General features: G+C 37.4%; 2 protein-coding genes and 1 long non-coding RNA gene across 7 annotated transcripts in view; 1 reads left to right on the forward strand and 2 right to left on the reverse strand.

Annotated features, from left to right (window-relative positions):
• Positions 1 to 467: 467 nt before the first annotated feature.
• Positions 468 to 3,590, reverse strand: LOC132840374 (uncharacterized). The gene is made up of 2 exons (XM_060861957.1): positions 3,456 to 3,590; positions 468 to 2,109 (listed from the first exon to the last, which is right to left on the reverse strand). The coding sequence occupies exon 2, from the start codon at positions 2,055 to 2,057 to the stop codon at positions 882 to 884; it is 1,176 nt and encodes a 391-aa protein (XP_060717940.1). The 5' UTR covers positions 2,058 to 2,109; positions 3,456 to 3,590; the 3' UTR covers positions 468 to 881.
• Positions 3,536 to 22,882, reverse strand: part of LOC132840376 (protein rapunzel-like) — a 31,921-nt gene continuing 12,574 nt past the window's right edge. Inside the window, exons 1-4 of one of the 5 annotated variants that reach the window (XM_060861961.1) lie at positions 18,670 to 18,717; positions 16,725 to 16,852; positions 13,140 to 13,205; positions 5,825 to 7,129 (exon numbers count right to left, since the gene is read on the reverse strand). In XM_060861961.1, coding sequence (XP_060717944.1) covers positions 6,401 to 7,075 — 675 coding nt within the window. In that variant the 5' untranslated portion in view covers positions 7,076 to 7,129; positions 13,140 to 13,205; positions 16,725 to 16,852; positions 18,670 to 18,717 and the 3' untranslated portion in view covers positions 5,825 to 6,400. Of the gene's footprint in view, positions 3,669 to 5,824; positions 7,130 to 8,094; positions 8,583 to 9,059; positions 9,274 to 13,139; positions 13,206 to 16,724; positions 16,853 to 18,669; positions 18,718 to 22,882 lie in introns of those variants that run through there. The other 4 variants (XR_009647806.1, XM_060861960.1, XM_060861962.1 and 1 more) reach the window with 4 other exon arrangements.
• Positions 14,471 to 17,886, forward strand: LOC132840379 (uncharacterized). Its single transcript, XR_009647807.1, has 4 exons — positions 14,471 to 14,810; positions 17,246 to 17,347; positions 17,462 to 17,609; positions 17,723 to 17,886. It is a non-coding gene; the product is annotated as an uncharacterized LOC132840379 (long non-coding RNA).

The raw sequence follows: 22,882 nt of genomic DNA on the forward strand, positions 1-22,882 counted from the left end.
ACATATTTTTCCTTCTAACAGGAAATGTCTCAGATTTGCATATAATGTGAAGATTCACTGCAGCTTTTCACTGAGAGATATCAGCAGGGGCTCTAATGAATGTTCGGATCAGAGTCTTATCATTAGCTGATCTACTCTTCTGTGCACGATATCAGCATGATAAGTGATGAACACATATAGAAACTTTATCCTCAAGCGGTAGAAATTCAGGCAGGTTGCCGTAGATCTCTTTAACCTCCACATGGTCATGAGGTTTTCCTTATAAAGAGAATCCACTCGTCAATGCTTTCCACTGGGTGGTGGAGTGTACAGCCCTAAGGAGGTCTACAAGCTCACTCCACCAGGGGTATTGCTACGTTTGTGTACTGTTTCATTCATATCCTTTATTATAAACTCACTGTGGTACGATATCAGAGAACTGGGATTACATTAGTAAGCTGTGTTCAAAGCATATTGCAATATATTGATGCAGTTAAAGAAATTTTTATTTTATTGTCATGTTATGAAGCTTTATTTATTGATTATATATTAGAAGGTATGTTAGAAATGAAAAAGGTTTTAAATGCATTGAAGATAGTGCAGGATTAATATAATATAATATATTAATAATATTAATATAATGATTCAAAACAATAAAACAATATCAACTTCTTTTCAGTCCATTTTTCCTTCTTTATAGCATTTGTTCTTTGAACCTCGGTCGAAATCTGTCTGGATTCCACAATTAAGTGCTTTATCATCATCATCATCATCATCATCATCATCATCATCAACAACAACAACAACAACAACGATAAAAAAAAAAGTTCATTGATTAATAGAAGCCTGGAGAGTGTAGGTTCTGATTGAACATCTATATGTTTAGTTTGATCTGAATTTCATTATTCAGAGTGGATACAGATGTGTGCTTTTTTGTGAGAAATATAATAAAGGTGCTCAGGCTCAAAATTATTGGCTTCCTCCACTTTCTTAGTGCGACTTATGGCATGGACAAGGCAGTTGGGAAAACATTTGCTCAGAGACTCAGCCACAGACTCCACACCACCTTTCTCGTTCTCTATTTGATCCTTTATCTGGCTCTTGTCGAGTGGTTTAGGGTCTGCAGTGAAAGACACCACAACCCTTATTTTATTACCACTCAAATGTTCAAAATAATTGTCAACTCCACCATTTATATGGCGCTTCTTCCCAAACAGAAACTTCACAAGTTTGATATCATCATCGTTAAACACCCGGACTGACCAGGAGACCCAGTAATACTTCTTCACAAGAGCCTCCAGTAGGAATTTAGTAAACTCAGGGTCGACACTGCTCTGCTTCTCCAGGAGCATCTCATCTATATCAGTCTTGGCTTGCTCAGCAAAGTTGTTCACACATTCATCCACTGCTGCCTTCATGCGTTTCTCCACTTCCTCCATGCGGGCAAGCCATGTCTTCCCCATTTCCTCATCCACAGTGTCTTCCTGTAGTGCAGTGTAGCCCATCAGTGAGATGATCCCAACCAGAAACAGCTTCTTCAGGCTAGCACAGAATTCCTCCACTGCTCTCCTGCTCCGCTGCTCAGTTTCCACTATGGTGTCCAGCAATGTCTGTCCAGAGGTGTTCTCTTTCATGATAGCATCATATAAGCATTCAAGGTTCTTTTCTCCCTCATATTCCTCAAAGTGGATGAGGAACTCATCTCGCTTCAACTTCTTAAACTTGGTTTTGGCTGTGAAAATATATTTAAACATTTCATGCTGGTTGATTATCTGTGTGTAGAAGTTGAAGTTCTGGATGTTCACAGATGATCGCTGCATCGCCAGCTCTGTTTTTTTAATATCACCCTGGATCTTTTCCAGCTTCTGGTTGACCTTCACAAACTGCTCAGAAAGATACCTAGCCTCTTTGCCCTCTGGGTTGCTAAGGAGCTCAGCGGAGACATTAAATACTGCCTCCAGGATGGGATTGAACTGGCCTACAGTGGCCGCAAGGATCTCACAGCCTTGGCCTAGGATCTCTACTCCCTTTTCGATCTTGTCGCTGTTCTCCATAAGCCATTCTGCCACAAAACTCATATTGGACGTCAGGTGATGAAAGAGGCTTTTTTAACGGAGGCAAATGTTCTTTCTGTAACACAATAAGAAATGTCATTTTAAAAACTTCAGAATTACAGAATCAATGCAGCATTATTTAAATGTCACATTTATGAAAAAAAATCTGTCATATAAAAAATTGAAAAGCTAGCAGATAGTAGAACAAGTATGAACTTCATCTGGAATAATGTACAAATATTTGCAGTTGTATGTGAAATTCCATGCTGTGCGAGTTCAAACTGCAGTAAAAATGTTTCCAAAATAAATAAATGACATGCCATGTACGTTATTAGGAATGTTGGGTTTGTGTGCTTTGTCCAAAGAAATCCAAGGTCTATAATTATATGTCTATGTATAAATAATCCTAGTTCTTTAATGTAACCTGAGGCAATGTTCCAGTTTTGGTTAAAAAGTAAGTAGTGATATTCTGGTTGCTAGGGTGTTGCTAGGTGGTCGCCATGACATTCCAGGTAGCTGTTAGGCGGTTGCAAGTTAGTTGCTATGGTATTGTTGTTGTTTACTGTGGTGTTTCAGTAGCAAGCCTCACAATCCTGTCCTGAATATGCCATTCAGGTTTTGTGTGATTCCGTCTTTCACGTGTTGCAGCTAAACTAAAGTAAACTCTGTCTCGCAATGAATGATTCATTCGAGCTTGTGCCAAAGGTCTTACAGATATTAATGTTTTTAGTCACTGTCAGTTAGGTACATAAGAGTAATTTGATACTACAGTTCTGAATCAAACATCCTAAGAATAGATTTTATGCATATTTACAGGTAAAGTACAGGCAAAGGTAAATGTTTGTCACCTTGTTTTACATGAACTACGCTTGACTATTGTTCAGCAGAGCCCCTAGTGGCCAATGTGTAACAAGCTGCCGTTTTTAGTGGGTTTCTAGACGTAGCCATCATTGACACTTCCTGATGATTACTGCTGAGAGCTAACGGCCGAATCTGAAAGCTGACTAGCTGACAGAATCCTTCATTTCAGTTCAATCGATAACTCAGCTGATATCTTAGCTTCCTATAGAATCCAGTGTTACACTTTAATAGCACCAACATTGTTGCCTTTTATCATTAGCAAGGTCTTTTTTTTATCTTAAAACCACATCCATGGTTGCTAAGTGTTATGCAAGTCAATATTTACTTAAGCACAACATCTGGGCATTTCAGAACAGGTCCTTATCAAAGCTTAAAAAAAATCCAGAATTAGCAAATACATCATCATTGTAGACATGTACAAAGATCTATTTTGTATGCCCTGTTCACTGATTCTATGTTTTGCTATTTTAAAATGTGAGCAAATGAAAAAGGAAAAGAAAAGCTAAGAAGCCCCAAAAGAAAGAGATCATCAAGAGATAACAGAGAAAAACAAACACTTACAGTTAGGAGGTTAAAAGTGCAGAGGTGCCGTCTGTGGTGTTCCAGTGCAGCCCAGCGGTGCTGATGACTTGCAGCTGCCTTGGCTCAATGTTTATTTGTAGCCTTGCTGCATGCGGCACTCCCTCTTTGGACAGCCTCCATCTCCTCCTCCCTCTCAGAGAGGGATGGGTAACATCCGGTAACTGTGCCTCTTTCTCAGGCTTCCACTCTGCTCTGTGAAACAGTTTGCGACATTACCAAGTGTCCTGAGGCACTGAGAGGTTTCCCCCTCAGAAAAAGAAACAAAACAAAACAAAAAGTCCCTACACAGAGTAGATTTTTTACAAATACCAAATGGTAAACACATAAGAGATTAAAAGTACCTCAGATTTACCCTGATGTGTCTTGGTCTTATAGAACAGCTTTAGCATTCATTTTTATTAATTCCAAACATTATACTACAGTTATCTGTTATGCTAAACATCACCTATTGTGTGAAAGGTTAAGTTGGACGAGCAGGTTTGTCGTGTTTTCTTTCTTTGCTATTCTGTAGGCACAATATTTATCAGCTATGAGATCTGAAAGGCTAAACATTTCAATGGCATGCTCTAATTCAGTTTCAGTGAAGGAAAAAAATCAGTCCTGGCATGAAAGTAGCTTAGTGCATATCCTGACTACATGTGACAGTAGACAGGCTTGAGCTTGTTTTGAAATGATTGTTTTCTGAGGAACCAACAATGTCTGCAAAACCTTATTTGTTATATCTGAAATAATTCTAAAGAAACACATCAAGACCATACAATATGCCACAAGTATGACAAGAATGCAATTTATTCATTATTTTTTTCATACAATCACAAATGTTTTAGAGATGAATTATGTGCTTAGAGCCTTATTGTGCCTAATAATGTGTAATATTTTTACTTATTTTATTTTGTTAAATCTACTCCATGCAATCTGTGATGCCGTGATCTCTGATGCTTGTATTCAAGACCATTAAACCCATTCTGTACTGTTTGACCTTTTAATGTGGAAAATTAATAAAGCATTAATGCACTATCCATTGTTTCCCAGAAAGACTCATGTCCCTTATGAGTCTGATTCTTCTGAAGATTTCTTTATCATGGAAGGAAAATGGCTTACGGAGTATTTATTTGCCATTGTATTGCTCATAATGGGGATCTAAATATGTATTTAATGTAACGTGGGATAGCCTGCTGTGGTAAACACAGGGAGGCCTGTGTGTATGGGGAAGTTGAATAACAGCACCTCCTACATCTTCTTTTGCACATTCTCTTGGCTTTCTTTATCCACTTCCTGCTCAGCCCCTCCTCGTGTTCACCAATGAATGCAGAGTAACCCAATAGAGGGAGGAAACAGACGCAGAAGAGCTGGGTAAAGCTTGTATGTGGGAATGTGATGCTGACTCATGAAGGTAACCTCAGTAATGGACCACAGACTGGTGTGGTTTAAAGCACAGAGAATAGTATTTTGTGTTTTCTTGAAGTCATAATACATGCTGCATTTCTGAAAACAAAGGCCTATCTGTGAATGCTATATTTTTAATATAGTAAAAGCCTTTGTACAATCACCTTGCAGTTCTGCTCCACTCTGTACATTCTGTTACATCTTCTCTACCAATTATAAATGGATATAGCAGTAAATTCATTGCTTACCTCTATTCATTGTTCACCTCTGTTTATGTATATTAACTGTACAAACACTATATATTTCTTGGTTACTTGGTTGTACATACAATGTACATAATGCACACATTTACACAGCATATATATATATATATATATATATATATATATATATATATATATATATATATATATATATATATTATATACACATACTATGCTGTATGCTAATGCACAAACTTTATTATAATGCATAAACTTTACTAATGCACAAACTCTAATGCTAAACGGCATTTCATTGGTATTTTCGTGCAATATGCATTCACCAAGTTCTATCTATCTATCTATCCATCCATCCATCCATCAGTTTCGACTTACATATGTGATCAATTTGGAAACCTTCCTAGCTGTAAATTCCTTTTTTTTTAATAATCAGTATAAAGTATCACAGCATGAACATTTGCAGGAAGATATTGCTAGTCCGAGTTAGTTTGCCTGTAACTGTACCTGTGCAAAAAAACCTTTAGCAAATCCCCCAAAATTATCCCAATCATTTAACATTTCACAGATCATCTTAAATTTCTTTTTTAAACTGAATGAATACAGCACAACCTCAACTGTGTCTAGAGGAAGACTTCCAGGAAACCTCACTGAGCGAATAAATAGGGGATTAGCCTGAGAATTATGAGATATTTTGTGTAGGATCTTGACAAATAACATATGCACATAACATGAGGACAAATGTGCAAGACAATTTTTGGGTCTTTTATGTGGGAAGATTAGATAGAAATCTGTGCAAGCGTATCCATGTAATTCTTTGTATAGCCTGCAGATGTCACTAGTCGACTGCTGCAAATCATGCTAATTTGCATATTGTGCTGTGGTGGTGGTTATACATGAAAAGATTTTAAGTCCTTTAAAAGATATCCTGGGACTTTTACAATGACCATACTAATAATATGATTTAATTTTTTTTTATATTTCAATGTCTGATAAAAATTGTGATTTTACAATGCTCCTTTTTCCAAGCTAATAGTAAATTTAAGCTCTCATTATAGCCCATGATTCAACAAACTGCCAAAATGAATAACACTGATCAAAATACACAAATATTGTCTACAGCTTTACTGTATATCCAGCAATAGTTTTTGATATATATACAGCCATATAAGGATATGAAAAAAGATTGAAATCTTTAAGTGCTAATCTAATAAACATACAAAAGCAATTCAGGAAGAAAAATAATTGTGTTCTCACATGCAGAAGAAACTAAGACAGCTGTGGGTTAACAAAATTTCCATGAATCTGGAATCACTTCTTCTAGTTACACTCTTCCAGGACTTCTTGCATCTTGGTCTGAATATTCAAGACCTTTTGGCCCCATTCTTCCCTGAACTCATCCTCATCATCCTCAGTGACCACATAGTAGGCCATCAGTGCTATGAGGCCGATGTGGAAGAGGTAGGCCAGATGAGAGCATTTTGCCTCCATAACCTCCTTGTTTTTATTGCATTTCTCTAGATAAAATATCAGTAGCGGCCTCCCAAAAGGACCCTGGTCTTCCATGATGGAGTCATAGTACACGTTCAAATTCAGACGGCCTTTTTGTTTTCTATAGATTTTCTTGAAATCCTCTCTATAACGCTCACTTTTTTCGGGGTCTTCCCTGATGCGATCCACCATTTTCTTGAAGCCTCGATACTGGTGCTCGATGTTCTTTTCCAAATTACCATAGTTTATGGTAATCTCAGCAGTGTGGATCTGGTCCAGCAGCTGCTTGTTCTGCTCAGAGATGCTCTCCAACTTCTCATGAATTTGCTGGAAGTCCTTGTCCAGCTTGCTTGTGTCATCATCCACCAGGCCTTTCCTCGCTGCACCAACCAGTGTGGTGACGATGCCAAACAGAGGGTTGAAGGTGGAGGCGAATGAAGACACACTCTCCAAGCAACCCAGCACTACGGCTGCAGTCTGTTTGATTTGCCCCTTGTCTGCCATTGATGCAAAGTGGTCACTAGTTTTAGTTTAGCTAGCCTTTGGTCATGTGGGGTTCTGAAAAAAAGGTGAAAAATTATTAAAGATCGAAAAGAAGAAGTGCACTCACTGATTTCTGCCTTGAATACACAAATACACCCAGTCATACAATATCTACCTCATTTCTAGGGACTTTACTGTGGAAAACCTAGTAACTAGAGGAAGCAGCTTATAGCCAAACATTGGGTGTAGATTGTTTCACAATGGCTTCTGAAATCACTATTGTTTCCTTTTGGAGTTTTTTGGTAATGTTTAATATATGTTGTAGAAAAACAAAGTCATGTCAACAACTCATATGAGAAGTCATGGGATGCACGAATAAGGTGAATGTAATGTCATTGTGTTCCTTATATAGAATATAGACAATTGTTTACCATTAATGTTTACCGTTAAATATCGGATTTACACAATGGCACTTCCTAGTAGGTTGCTGTTAAATATTTTTAAGCAACCCCAGGAAATGACTGTAGCATTAAAAAAGTCAAAATTCAAGAACTAGAAAAAAAATCACAGCATGACCAATATAGCCTTAATAAGCTAGAAACATCAGTAAATATTACCGCTATTTAAATGCTTTGTGGAAGCAAGTTGTCTATTCTTGACATTGCATACAAAGCAAAGGTTTCATTTCACATTCACACAAGATACATTTGCATTCAAGTTTGAATCTTAGGCTGTAAATCTGTCTCTGTTAATACCATCCACTAGCCATTAGCTGAGCTTCTTGTAGCTACTCTGCTATTGAGTCAGGCATTCAAAAAAATAGCCAAAATAAACCCTTCCAATACATTCATTTAAAAACCAAGATATACACAATATACAAACTACATCATCTTTGTCCTTGTCAGAGTAAGAGGTTAGCTTAAAATAAAAACAACCCAAGCACATGACTCTCAACCATAAACAAAAAAACATCTGTCTAAAATGACAAAGAATACAATAATCAGGACAAAAGAAAAATGGGCCCAAGCTAAAATTCTTACCTGCTATTTTTTGTACCTGTTTCCTTTAATAGTATTGCTGTGTGTTTTGTGAAGCTATTATATCAACCGCAGCCTGGAGAGCGTCCTTACCACTGTGCTATATGGGCAGGCTAAGGGAGTGACTCGTGTTTGAGAAATGCTCACTGGTTTTTTTTAAAGGGGGGTGCTCTGGTGGCTTCCGTCCCGGCTTCTGAAAATAATGCCTTAAAGCAGTTTGTCTTAAATACAATAATGAATTCTTCTCAGCAGGTTTATCAGCCCACCAGGCTACAATAGACATAGTGAAAGTAGTATAGCTGTTAACAGATAAGTGTTTATTACAGTGTGTGCTTATGGTCAATGTTAAGGCTCAACATCATCATTCACTAAGGGAATATCTGTGCTTTTGCATGACCTGTAATTTCTGATATTTAAAACTAATATATTAATAGCAAATCCCACAAATGCAGTGAATAGCACAGCAATTACTGATAATGCAAAGGTTTTGTTTACTAAGTCTACTTATTCTGTAAGACTGAGCCTTTGTTGTCTGGCAAATATCCATTTTATAATAGATTAGATTTTTCTTTTTGAGGGCTTAAAGTATTAGTGTACACTTTATACACTGCTATATCCTGGTTATTGATCCTGCTAGACTAATGTGTCATCTGCACTCTGAGTCAAAACCCTTGACTCCAGATGTCCTACATTGAGACCTAAGCGAACTTGTGGCCTTTGTTTCCATCTTCCTTCCATCAACTCCTACACTCACACACAAGATAGTGGCAGGTGAAGCAGAGCTCTAATGTAAGTTGCATTTGCAAATCACAAGTATGCCTTAAATAAACCTTGCAGAATCTGTCAATTTTTTTATTGAAGCTTCATTAGAGGATTTGGCGTCATGGCATCCCCGTTGGTGTCCCCTCATTGAAAAGAGTAAGAAAAAGACCACAGTGGATCCTAGCTGCTGAAAAATAATCAAGTACCGTATTTTTCACTGCAGACATGGTTCCTCCAATCACTGGCCTCCAATCGCGAGCGAAACTGCCCATACCGCGTCACTGCAGACATGCTTCCTCCAATCACGAGTGAAACTGACGATAGCTTGTCTCCGCCAACAGGCTTCCTCCAATCACGGGCCTTATGTAACTGACATCAGCTGATGCTGAACAAACCAATTGGAACACACCCCATTGGAGGTGGAGAGCATGCAGCCAGTGAGCAGATGCGACAGGGACCTGTAATGTCAGAACGTCTGAGCCCATAAAAGTGTCAAAAAATAAAAAAAATAAATAAGCGATGTTTTATGTTTAAAATATTGATTTCTTAAATTGGGATTGGAAAATTGGGGATCGTCTTACACATGGGAGCATTTTATACACGCAAAAATTCTGTAAGCATTCACGCCAACTTCAAACAGAAAACAACACCTAGCCACATCATAGCTCTACATTGTGGAGGTAGATACAGTTGTGCTCAAAGGTCAAGTCAAGAAGCTTTTATTGTCATTTCAAACATATATATAGCTTTTGCAATACACAGTGAAATGAGACAACGTTTCTTCAGGACCATGGTACTACATAAAACAAAGACAGAGCTAAAGACTTAGTAAGTATTCCTAGCCACATAAAGTGCATCTGTGCAACCTGGAGCAAACAGTGCAAGACAAGACAAAAAGACAGTGCAGGACAAAAAGTGCGAACTATAAATACAAGACGTTACACAAAAGACAGTACACAAAAGACAATAAACATTTTATTTAGGCTTCGTAAGTAGTAGAGATGCTGCTGGGCTTTCTTGGGGATGGAGCAGGTGTTGAGTAACCAGGTGAAGTTCTCCGCTAGATGAACACCAAGAAATTTGGTGCTCTTGACGATCTCTACATATGATCCGTTGATGTTCAGCGGAGAGTGGTCGCTCTGTGCTCTCCTGAAGAGCACCATCTCTTTAGTTTTATCAACATTCAGAGACAGGTTGTTGGCTCTACACCAGGCAGTTAGCTGTTGAACCTACTCTCTGTATGATGACTCGTCGTTCTTGCTGATGAGACCCACCACGGTCATGTCATCGGTGAACTTGATGATATGGTTCAGTCTGTGCATTGATGCACAGTCTTCAGTCAGCAAAGTGAACAGCAGTGGGCTGAACACGCAGCCCTGAGGGGTTCCAGTGCTCAGTCTGGTGGTGTTGGAGATGTTATTCCTGATCAGGACTGACTGAGGTATCCCAGTCAGGAAGTCCAGGATTTAGTTGCCGAGGGAGGTGTTCAGTCCCAGCAGGCTCAGCTTCTCCTTCAGGTACTGAGGAATGATTGTGTTGAATGCTGAACTGTGTGATGGCTAAATGAAGGGCCGTGGCAATGGCATCTTCATTGGAGTGGTTTGGACGATATGCCAACTGTAGGGGGTCCAGTGAGGGTGATAACTGGGTCTTGATGTGCCTCATGACAAGCTTCTCAAAGCACTTCATAACAATGTGTCACTGTAGACTTCTTTGGGATGGGGACAATGGTGGTTGTCTTGAGGCACGTAGGAACAACAGTGCTGCTCAGGGAAATGTTGAAGATGTCAGTGAAGACATCCGCTAGTTGTTCTGCGCATTCCCTCAGCACCCTGTCAGGAATGTTGTCTGGTCCAGCAGCCTTCCATGGGTTAACTCGAGTTCTCCTCACTGTCTTGTAGTTTGTGATCACCTGTATGCACTGCCACATGTGCCGGGTGTCTCTTCGCTGTCCTGGAAGTCGCTGTGGATTGTCTGGGCATGTGCGTGCTTTGCTTCTCTGAAGGTTTGACCCTTGCTGTTCTTAGGGCCGCCCTGTCTTAAACACTTTTTCACACCATTGTATTATATTTTTATAGGACTCAAGTTAATACGTAAGGCATAACCAAACAAAACATAAAAAAGTAAATAAGGAAATAATCCCCGTTTAAAACTTTGCATCCCTTTAATTCTTGAGGTCACACACTGTAGGGGGCCTGAATTGAAACTCGGGATTCAAACTCAGACAGGGACCAAGTGGAAAAAAGCTTTTGCCACCAGGCTTTCCTGAGACAAATTATTAGACTGGGACCCATACCTCTTTGGCCATGGGCAACCCTGACTCAGGACTACCAAGACACAGCAATTACTATAAGACAATGCTGGTGGCCTAACAGTGCTCACACTGTGCCATTGATTCCACTAACCACAACCATGTTGCATAACCGAAGGCTAAAAAAATTAGCACAGATACCTAGGTGACTTTAGTAACTTTAGCAAGACTCAGCCACATTGCTCTATTGTTCCTTGGCAGGTCATAAAGTTTTTGTTTCAAAGAGGTATATAGGTATCTACAGTGTTGTAAAACATCAAATATTAGGGAATAGTAGTTGTGTGTTGTCTGCAGAAGACTACAAGTAAGTTGGTATGTCTGCCATTTTTGCTCAGCTCTATCACTTAATGACAGACACACCCAGAATTTATTGGGGTGGATTTCTTTGGGTCAATCCTAGCATCCATGAGCTCATAAATAGGGAAGAGGGCATATAGTGCTTTTCTAATTTTTGTTATGCTACCATGTGGTGCACCATGAGAGGCGGCTCAAAAAAGATGCAGTTGTTTGGCTTCATGTGTCTTGGGGGAAGCACATGATAGCATTCACACTCTTTGTCTGATAGAGAGCCGGCTAATAGGTGGAACTGGTCAAGACCAAATTAGTGAGAAAATTTGCCAAAATATATGAAAATATATAAAAATCCACCATTAGATGAATGAACAGGAACAGGAAGGTACAGTAATGGTGGTTAGATGTGCTCATCTGGCTTTTTGTTTTCCAAATTGACTTCATTGGAACTGATCCTTAAGTTTCAGACCAAAATGCAGAAGAAAATCAAAGCTTTTTATATCATGAGAAAAATAAAACTTTCTTTCTGACTCTTTACTTCGTCTTTTTGTTGAATTCAATTAATAAAGCCTGACATTTTCTAAAATATCAAATATCAGTGGATTTAATGATCAATAATTAATGATTTCGAACGAATGATTTTTTTTCTTTTACTGTAATTAGTTTCAATACAAGTGCATCATGTGACACCATTTGGTAGACAAATAGTGGCTAACTAAATATTCAGAAACTCAACAGAAACATGCAAATTAGCGTGTGTTGAATCATTAGTCTAGTGACACCTGCAGGCTTTACAAAGTATTACATTAGCATTTTAGCTAATGTTTTTTTTTATGTTTTTTCATGAACCTAAAAAAACTCAATTGTAATTGCTCCTCCCCTCTTTAACCAGTCACTGAATGTAGTCCTCTAGGGGTGGAGGTTGTATCTATCGTTTACTATGCAATCTTCAATAAAGACCACAAAGACTGAAAGATGGTGGAGCGCCTATGGAAAAAGCCTCATCTACCTCTACAGCCTCACTGCTCTGACAAATGTAATGGACTGAGAAGTTGGAGAATGTGAACTATTGGCTGGAGGAGGTTCAAGTGATTACTTTAACATCACACCCAAACACAAATCATAATGTATTCCATTTTCATAAGTAATTACCTCAGTGGTTAAAATTATAAAATATTTTGGTGAACAAAAGGTGTATGCTAATTATAATAAGACTGTATCAATATGCTATCATACAAGGATATGTGCATGTCAATATGTTTTAAAGAGATGAAGCACGAAGGAAAGCAAAACTCAAAAGGGAAGGGCAGCAGACAGCTAAAGGGTCTGATGAGGCCAAGTGTGATCTGCTGAAATACTGAAGGTTCATCATGGAACATCTCAGCTTCGATGATTCTCAATAAAGTCTACTTTAGCATCAAAACCCTTTGAACTTCTCAAAACCCTTTGAACTTTGAACACTCAGAACTTCATTGACAGAAGTAGTTACACAATAACTGGCATTTCATGGAAAATCTATATATTAATAATATCTATTAATCTGCAAATCTATGTAACGTTTGGGAATGATATACAGTAAAAAGAGAGGCCCTGACCAACATCCTATAAATGTCAAATACTCTATAAGATTTGTATACATGAGAACATATGAGTACAAAACAAATCCCCAATGTTGACGTCTTACCTGTGAAAATGGTGAAGAGCCGAATGCTTCATCTTCCTCTGCTGGTCCTGCTACTTCTTTAGTCTCCTACAATAGCAGAAAATTCATAATTGATAAACAGTATAATTAATTTAGCTAACAACAATTAGCTTAGTTCACAAAAGATGCATAGAAACATCATTATTTAACCAATTAAAGCTGGGTTTGTGCAATATATGTATACTTGTAGAAATCCTTTATCTACACACTCAAAATCTAATGGAATTTGTTGAACATTTTTCACATATACCACTTTTTTGACCAGGAGATGGCGAGCGAGTGTTTTTATTTAAGGAGCAGATCCCTAGGGATATACCACCTCCCTAAACAACCGGACTAAACAAATGAAATAAAAACAGTATTAGGCCTAAAAATCAACTGGTTATTTGAAAGAACCTCTAAAGTAATCTTAATCTTAATCTTTATAAAAAGGGATGATAATATACTAGTACATCCATTAATACATTCATATAATCATTCACTGAGTTAAGATAAGATATTTTTTACAATGATATTAACAGTCAGTGCTTAGCACCCAACATATTCCTATAAGTTTATAGATATTTTTCTACTAGCACATATGTATAGTATATACCTTCTTGTTAAGTCCAGCTAATTTAGCTAATTCAGTTTAATTTAGCTAATTCATCCACTCCCTCAAATTATCTCTCTTTTCTTAAAACAGTGCATTTGTTGTGGTTGGGTCCCAAGCTGCTTAACCATGATCTGTTGGGTTAAATAAGTAAAAGACTTTTTTATTTTGTGTTTTTGTGATGGTCCCAAATTTAGAGTGTATGCTATGTGCAAAAAAGTGCAGGACACAGAACCTGTGCTCTATATCTGACATCCCTGATCTAACAGTATCTCACCTATTTGATTTTTTAAACACAAACTAAATCTCTATTGTGGAATCACTTACAGCTTGATACAGCATGTCTACGTCCAGGTCATCTTAACATGTAAAACTCTGGGACATTCTTACAGTCAATAAGTGGAGACCAGAAACAGATGTATGCTTTAGAATGTGCTAAAAAAACATTGTGTGTCCTTTATCGGTATGTAGATATTTATTCATCTACATGATAAATCAATTATTGTTTTCCAAAACAACAAAACCTGTGTAATCGGCGAGCTGAGTGCAGAAGAAAAGAGCTTTCCAAGTAAGGGACAAAGAGGAAATGATACTGATAGAGAGAGAACTGAAAGTAAATAGAGAACTGAAAGAAGAAATCCAATGAAAAAATATTGTAGACCAAACTACATTCGAATATGTGAGAAGTGTGAAGTAATTTGATCACTGATATCAATAACAGCAGGCTGAAAGAAGACTGATCTACTGAATTGAACCAGAATTTCAACCAGTGGTGCAGAAACCCGGGAGGAGGTACGAGACACAGCTATAGAAACCTTCCTGCTCTGTTTGACCTGCACATAGAACAGCAACTACACCTCCACGACTTCACTAAGGAGCAGGACAGATGGGTCCAGATGCTACTACCTACAACCTAAAGTCAGCCTGCACGTGATGCTCAATAACATGTCCTACACTGATACGAAAAATCTCTGCACATCAATAGTGACGAGATGCTTTACCAGTCAATTTCCTTAGAAAACTCCACCTGAGAAATCATGTTACCCTTCTGTCACACAAAGGTGCGTTAGTTAACTTAACTATGAAACATTCACTGTTTGTTTTTTCTTTGGTGAACCTTTTTAGGTGCAGACATTAAAACTACACCTTGAGACACTAAAGAGATCTGAACAAATTCATTTAAATCTCTGAGGCAACGTGGTTGGATTTGATTGGATTTCATACAAGTAAATATAAAGTTTATTTAATTAAAGATAAATATTAACTGCTGTAACTATAATCTTGATCTTTAGAACTTATTTTATACTTGAGTCTTGCAAATTGTTGACTTTTATAAATATGATTTCGATGAAACTAGAGATGTAACTTCATGTGAATACCTGTACCTGGTTCTGATTAATATCTTTATCAAGACTTTAACAAGAAGTTGGTGTTGCTTCACCTGCAAGGTTTTTTTATTCTATTAAATGTGACTGAATACACTGGAAAAACAATTAATTGCAAACATTAAACCGTCTTAGTGATGAATTCCTCTCATTGCCTACAGTAAAATCTGGTCTCACTGACAAAGGAAACTGTTATTAATCCTGCTCTCACCTGCCCACAGAATATGAACAACCTGCAGGAGTTATTCAAGCCTGATATCTAAGCACTCGCCCACATTTCCTGTGTTTTGAAAGTCTTACACAATCTATATCTCTATATCTCTCAACCAGATAACAAACTTTCAAATAAACAAGTAGTAAGTGAACTAAATGTATCTGTATTTTTATACCTTTGCAAAACATTTGTTTAAACAAAATGAAGTAGGCATATAAATGTCTCACTGAAGGTTTTCTATAAATATTCACAGGATATCTAGTTGAAACTAGAGATATGGATTAATAAGATTTGAATCCATAGACACAGAAAATGGGGGAAAATGTGAGTGAGTGCTTAGATAACAGGCTTGAATCAAAAGCTCTGGTACAGGAATAACTCCATAATGGAATGGAAAGCACTACAGAGACTGACCGGCCAACTCATTACTGGGACCCCACTTACTGCAAAAAAAAGCTTACAGCATCACCACCTGTCATCCAACTCATAAACACTGTTTACCATCAGGTTTAGGTGCCTGTGGTCCAAGGAACAGCTTTCAAATACACACACACACACACACACACACACGTGTATATGCATATATATATATATATATATATATATATATATATATATATATATATATATAGAGAGAGAGAGAGAGAGAGAGAGAGAGAGAGAGATACAAACTTGTTGTTAGATACACACAGTGTTGTAATGTAACGGAGTACAAATACTTCGTTACTGTATTTAAGTAGAAATTTCACGTATCTGTACTTTACTTCGCTATTTAAATTTATGTCAACTTTCACTTTTACTCCACTACATTTCCTAGATAAAATGTCTACTTTTACTACTTTTATACTTTTACTACCACCCCGACGACAGTGGTGAAGAAGATAACATTATACACCCGTTACCGTATTTGCAAGAAATGTTTCTGTACATTGGAATAAAAGAATCTTCCAACCGGATGAAGTGCCTCTTATGCCTACCAAAAATCACTGAAATTTTACTTTTTACTTAATTACTTAAGTACATTAAATATCAGAAAATTACTTTTGATACTTAAGTACAGTTTATATCAGATACTTTAAGACTTTTACTTGAGTAATATTCTAAAAGGTAACTTTCACTTCTACCAAAGTCTTTTTCTAGTACGATACTTGTACTTTTACTCAAGTATTGCTTTCTAGTACTTTATACAACACTGGATACACATGACACTTTGTTGCCTTGTACCCATGTGCAATGACACACACACATACACACACACACACACATAAATATATATATGCTTAAGGCAGAAACTCATATCAGGAAACTAATATTTTTATACAGTACCACAGATTGTCAAAAATGAAGACTTCAATGAGGATGTCACAGAAACTTACCATCTTTAAGAAGACTCTTGAGGAAATCCCTCTCACTCTTGAGGTCTTTCAGCTTTTCCTCCAGGAAGTTAAGTTAAAATCAATGTTTTCTTCTTTTAACTTCTTCCCAGGATTTTGTCGATTTGGAGCTGCACATGGAATACAAAGGAAAAAAAAAAAAGATTACTCATTTTCCTCCCGGATTAAACAAGGAGCTACACAAACATGCACAACATTTACGGCATTTAGCAGAAACCCTTATCCAAAGTGACTCACAATTTATTTCAATTTATAGAACTGAGCAATTGACTGTTAAGGGCCTTGCTCAGGGGCCCAGCAGTGGCAGCTTGGTGGAGCTGGAATTCAAACTCATGACCTTCCGCTCAGAAGTCCAACGTCTTAACCGCTAAGCTACCACATCCTCACAACTTCCATAGACCTTCTTGTAGAAGTGTGTGAACATGAATAAAGTCTAAAACCCTGTTGTTGATGTTTGTATAGTAAGAAAGTAATATTTTATTTTTTTTTTGCTTTGTGTACAGAATTTTTATTCTTCGCTTGAAGACGTGATGCAGAGAAGAGCCTTGATCCATGTCTTCCTTGTACCCCGACATATGGTGGGTTCAATCAAACAGTGCTTTAAGGTAGGTGTGTGCTGGGTCTGATCTTCTCAAGAACAAGAACAAGTACAGAGGAAAAACAAATAAGAAGAAAGCCTTCTACATATCTAAAGCTGTTTGTCCATGTGCGTGTGTTAGGGTGTGTCTACAGTCACAGAATTGGCTTCTTATGAAACCTAACTTACCTTGAATTACTGGTGAATTCATCAAATCCTGAACATGTAAGAACATGAAGTGGGGAGGGAGAAGAACTTCACTTCCAGCCTGTTGGACTGTTTGTCACAAGGTTTTATCTCTACACACTATTGTATTCTGATTAACATATTGTATTAGTTTTAGTTAACTGAAGTAAAAACCTAGAATTTTCTTTTATTATGTACGTTTTTTTTTTTTTTACAGGTACCAGGTTGTGATGTACACAGGGAAAAGAGCAGCTACTGCAACTATTAGATTACCTGCTTATAGAAACTGCTAGAGAAACTTGCTATGAGCCTCACAATGATCAAATGATCAAAATTAAGATTTAAAAAATTATAAATTTATAAAATCATTATTTTCAGCTTTCCTTCTAGTTCTTTTTTCTTCAAATAGCTCTGGCAAAGATTAGATGTGTGTTTGGGATCATTGTCCTGTTGTAGTATGGACTGTCCACTTTGTCTCAGTCCAGATGGTATGTCATGTCTCTGGAGAATACTGCGGTAACCCTCTTTATTGAGTATTTGGTCACCCTGTATAGGTCACCGACTCTAGAGCCCACAAAACACCCCACACTATAACACGTCTGCCTCCATGCTTGACAGTTGGTGCTACACAGTCTGGTATCACCTTCTCACCAGTTATGAGACGCACAAACTTTGATTCATCAGACCACAAGACATTTCTACGGTCAGCAACAATCCAATGTTTGGATTCCTTTTCCCAAAGAATCCTTTTGACCTTGTTTAATCTCAGCAGCAGTTTCATAGCAGCCACATGCCCCATCGATCCAGCTTCCTGAAGTCTCCTCTGGACTGTTGACACTGGCACAGATTTAGTTTATTAAGCTGTGCTGTGATTTTTGGTGCACTTAGCTTTCTGTTACATAGGCTGGAGACTCTTGTAAATATTATATTGCCTCTTAATGGTGTATGCTACAGACACTTGACCTTTATAGCATTATACCTATAAGCTTAGAAATACAAATACAAAAACTTATAAGAAATAAATCTTATAATATATGCTTTTTCTGTATACATTTATTCATTTATTGCTTAAAGCAGAAACTCAGATCAGGAAACTAATATTTTTATTCAGTACCACAGATTGTCAAAAATGAAGACTTCAGTGAGGTCGTCACAGAAACTTACCATCTCTAAGAAAACTCTTGAGGAAATCCCTCTCACTCTTGAGGTTTCAGCTTTTCCAGCTTTTTGCACATGGAATACAAAGAAAAAAAAGATTATTCATTTTCCTCCCAGATTAAACAATGCGCTACACAAACATGCACAACTTCTACAGACCTTCTTGTAGAAATGTGTGAACATGAATAAAGTCTAAAACCCTGTTTTTGATATTAGCATAGTAACAAAGTACTATTTAAAATCTTTTTTTTTTTTTTTTTTTACAAGTCTTCTACATATCTACAGCTGTTTGTAGATGTGTGTGTGTTAGGGTGTGTCTACAGTCACCTAATTGGCTTCTTTACAAAACCTCTTACCTTGAATTTCATGAATGACTTGAATTCAGAAAAACATGAACATGTAAGAACATGAAGTGGGGAGGGAGATCTGGAGGCTCTGCAACCTGTTGGACTGTTTGTCACATGTTTTTATCTCTACTCACTATTGTATGCGGATTAAAATATGGTATTTTAGTTAACTGTAATAAAAACCTAGAATTTTATTTTATTATATAGATTTTTTTTTTTACAGGTATCAGGTTGTTATGTACACAGAGAAAATTGCAGCTACTGCAACTATTAGATTACCTGCTTATAGAAACTGCTAGTGAAACTTGCTATGAGGCTTACAATGAATGATCAAAACCATTAATATTTAAAAATAAATAAATAAAAATTTTAATGACATCATCATATGTGATGCTTTAGAGACCCAGTAATTCATTCTGAAAGTAATCCAGCTAAAGTACTAAAGTAAAGGAATACAGCAGAATCAAACCCAGCAACAACAATGGTGTAAACACGCCTGTGGTATTAAGAGAAAAGTCTATTTTTTATTTTCTTACTGCTTTTAAACAGGAAAGAAAAACAATTCCTGAACATTCCTTCTTCAGAATGCATTTACTATCCTTGATTTTTATTTATTCTTTTCTAGTTTAAATCATGTTTAAAAGCAATGACAGTGACCCTTTTGAGAAATCTAGCAACCTTGGAGGTGTGAACTACACACAAGTGATTTAAAGGCTGAAACGAGAGCCCAGAAAATTGATAATATATCTGAATTCAGATACTAAACATATTTCCTGGTATACTAAAGCAACTTTGGGAATTTCAGGAAACTCTGAATTCAGCCCTACAGAGTGAGTAAAGAAGGATTTAAAACACAACAGCTTACTTTAGCCGTCTATGTGGACGATGCGTTCTGTGTACAGAAACTTTGTAGATGTCACTTTATATTAAGCTAAATGAATATATAGTGTGCTAACTAGCTTCACTGCCAAGTAACCGAGAATAACGTAACATATAAAGAATTTTTACAGCTTTTAGAGCTTAATTCATATTTTTAAATTTGATCACGGTGTCTAATTTGTTACTGTCGAAAAGCGCACACCATTTATTTGTAGCAGTAATGACTTCATGAATTATTTCAATGGAAAAATTGATAACATCAAGCATAAAATTCAGACCCTTATACCAAACAAATTGATAGATAATGCCATAAATATTATTTCTGTTTTTGATCAGTATTTAGACCATTTTAATCCCCTTCAATAGACTGACTTATTTTCACTGATTTCTTCTTCAAAATTATCAACCTGCATATTGGATCCTTTACCCACATGTTTCTTTAAATACAGATACTATTAGTTGCTATACAACCCATTCTAAAGATAAATTCTTCCCTTAACACTGGCTATGTGCCAAAATCTTTTAAGCTAGCAGTTATCAAACCTTTGATTAAAAGACCTGACCATGACCCAACCCAGCTGTCCAACTATAGGCCAATATCAAACCTCCCCTTTATCTCCAACATCCTAGAAAAGGTTGTAGCTCAGCAGTTATGCTCAGACCTACATATGAATAATAATCATGAAATGTATCAGTCAGGATTTAAGCCTCATCATAGCACAGAAAGTGCTGGTTAAAGTTGTAAATGCCCTGTTACTGGCCTCTGATCAGGGTTGTGTTTCTTTGCTAGTATTACTTGATCTTAGTGCAGCTTTTGATACCATTGACCATGCTATTCTACTTGATAGGCTAGAACATGTTGTTGGTGTTAAAGGGAAAGCCCTCTCCTGGATAGGGTCTTATCTGACAGATCGATATCAGTTCGTAGATCTTAATAATGACCACTCTAAACTAACTAAGGTAATGTTCGGTGTTCCACAAGGCTCTGTTTTAGGTCCATTGCTTTTCTCCCTATATATGCTACCCCTTGGTGCAATTATTCATAAATGTGTTATTGGCTTTCACTGTTATGCTGATGACACGCAGCTACATGTTTCAGCTAAGTCAGATGTGAGTTACCAGCTTAAGATTGAAGATTGTGTGAAGGACATTAGACAGTGGATGCTTACTAACTTTCTCCTGCTTAACTCTGACAAGACAGAAGTGCTTTTACTAGGTTCACAGGCAGCCAGACGTAAGCTTTCTGATTACAGAGTAACTCTGGATGGTCATTCTATTACATCATGTGCAGCAGTAAAAGACCTTGGTGTGATTATTGATACCGGTCTCTCATTTGAAGCTCACAAAAATAATACCAAAAGGGTAGCCTTCTTTCATCTCAGAAATATTGCTAAGATAAGAAATATGATGCCATAACATGATGCAGAAACACTAGTTTGTGCATTTTTTACCTCTAGGTTGGATTATTGTAATGCTTTACTGTCTGGATGTTCCAGTAGGAGCATAAACAAGCTCCAGTTAGTCCTTAACACAGCAGCTAGAGTCCTAACTAGAACCAGAAGACATGACCATATCACTCCTATCATCCTCATTGCATTGGCTCCCAGTCAAGTTTCACATTGATTATAAAATACTATTACTGACCTATAAAGCACTTAATGGTCTCGCGCCACAGTACCTGAGAGATCTTTTGGTTTTTTTAAAATCCGACATGCCTACTTCGATCAAAAGGTGCAGGCTATTTGGTAGTACCTCAAATACAAAAGGCTACAGCAGGGGACAGAGCTTTTTCTCACAGTGCCCCACAGTTATGGAACAGACTTCCAATTAGTGTCCAGTACTCAGACACAGTCTAAGTCCAGGCTAAAAACACGTTTAGTCTAGCTTTTTATGAATAGCTTTTCATAGGTAAAGGAGTAGATCTGGAGGGTTCATGGGCATAGAGTGTTTGGTGAACTGGGATCTCTGGATGCTGTCGACTTACCACCCTCACAAGTCGCTCAGGTTTGCAGACTGTGGAGTGGAGCGACACTTTACATCCTAGGAAGCCCTCATGTCTGACACGCCTTCTGGCTCTAGCCTTTTAGATATGCTGTCATAGCTAGTCTTGCTGTCTGCACTATGCACATAATTTACATTGTCATACCTAACAATTTTTCTTTCTCTCTGTCGAGCTCTATATGCCACTCCGGAGCTCCCAGTGTTCAGAATTCCTAGTCTGATCGTCTCTTTTTATGGAGGCTGGAGTCTCGTCACCTGGTGGTCACCTTGCCAGGGATTGATTTGCATGGTCAGTCAGTGTCTCATGGGATTGTTATGGATGAAGCCGCCCGGAGACTGTCATGCCTTCTTTTGAACCAATGTTCTGTCAGTCAGCTGTATGGTCTGGTCTTTATCAGCAATCAGGTCTGTGCTGATCCATTAGTGTCTCAGGAGCTCTCAATTGCACTATTATAAACTGTTGTAGAAAGGACATTATTTACATTTACACTATTTACTGTAGAGTGTCACCCAAATGAGGATGAGGTTCCCTTCTGAGCCTGGTTCCTCTCAAGGTTTCTTCCTCATATCATCTCAGGGAGTTTTTACTTGCCACCGTTGCCTTCAGCGTGCTCATTAGGGATAGGGATAGATATGTAGTATCTTAAGTTTAAAGTATCCATCCATCCATCCATTTTCTACCGCTTATCCAGGGCCGGGTCGCGGGGGCAGCAGTCTAAGCAAGGACGCCCAGACTTCCCTCTCCCCAAAGTTTAAAGTAAAAAGTTTAAAGTAAATTTTTTTTAATTAATTTTAAACTTTAATTGTACATATTAATTTATTTATTTTATCCTTATTTTCTTCTTCTTCTTATTATTATTATTATTATATATTTATTTCTTTTGTTTTTTGTTTCCATACTTCTGTAAAGCTGCTTTGAGACAATGTCAAATTGTTAAAATATATTGAATTGAATTGAATAAATTTGTCTTATTTTTTCCCACCCCCTGACC

The sequence above is a fragment of the Tachysurus vachellii genome, chromosome 25 (genome assembly GCF_030014155.1).
Source record: "Tachysurus vachellii isolate PV-2020 chromosome 25, HZAU_Pvac_v1, whole genome shotgun sequence".
Classification (NCBI taxonomy): Eukaryota; Metazoa; Chordata; class Actinopteri; order Siluriformes; family Bagridae; genus Tachysurus; species Tachysurus vachellii.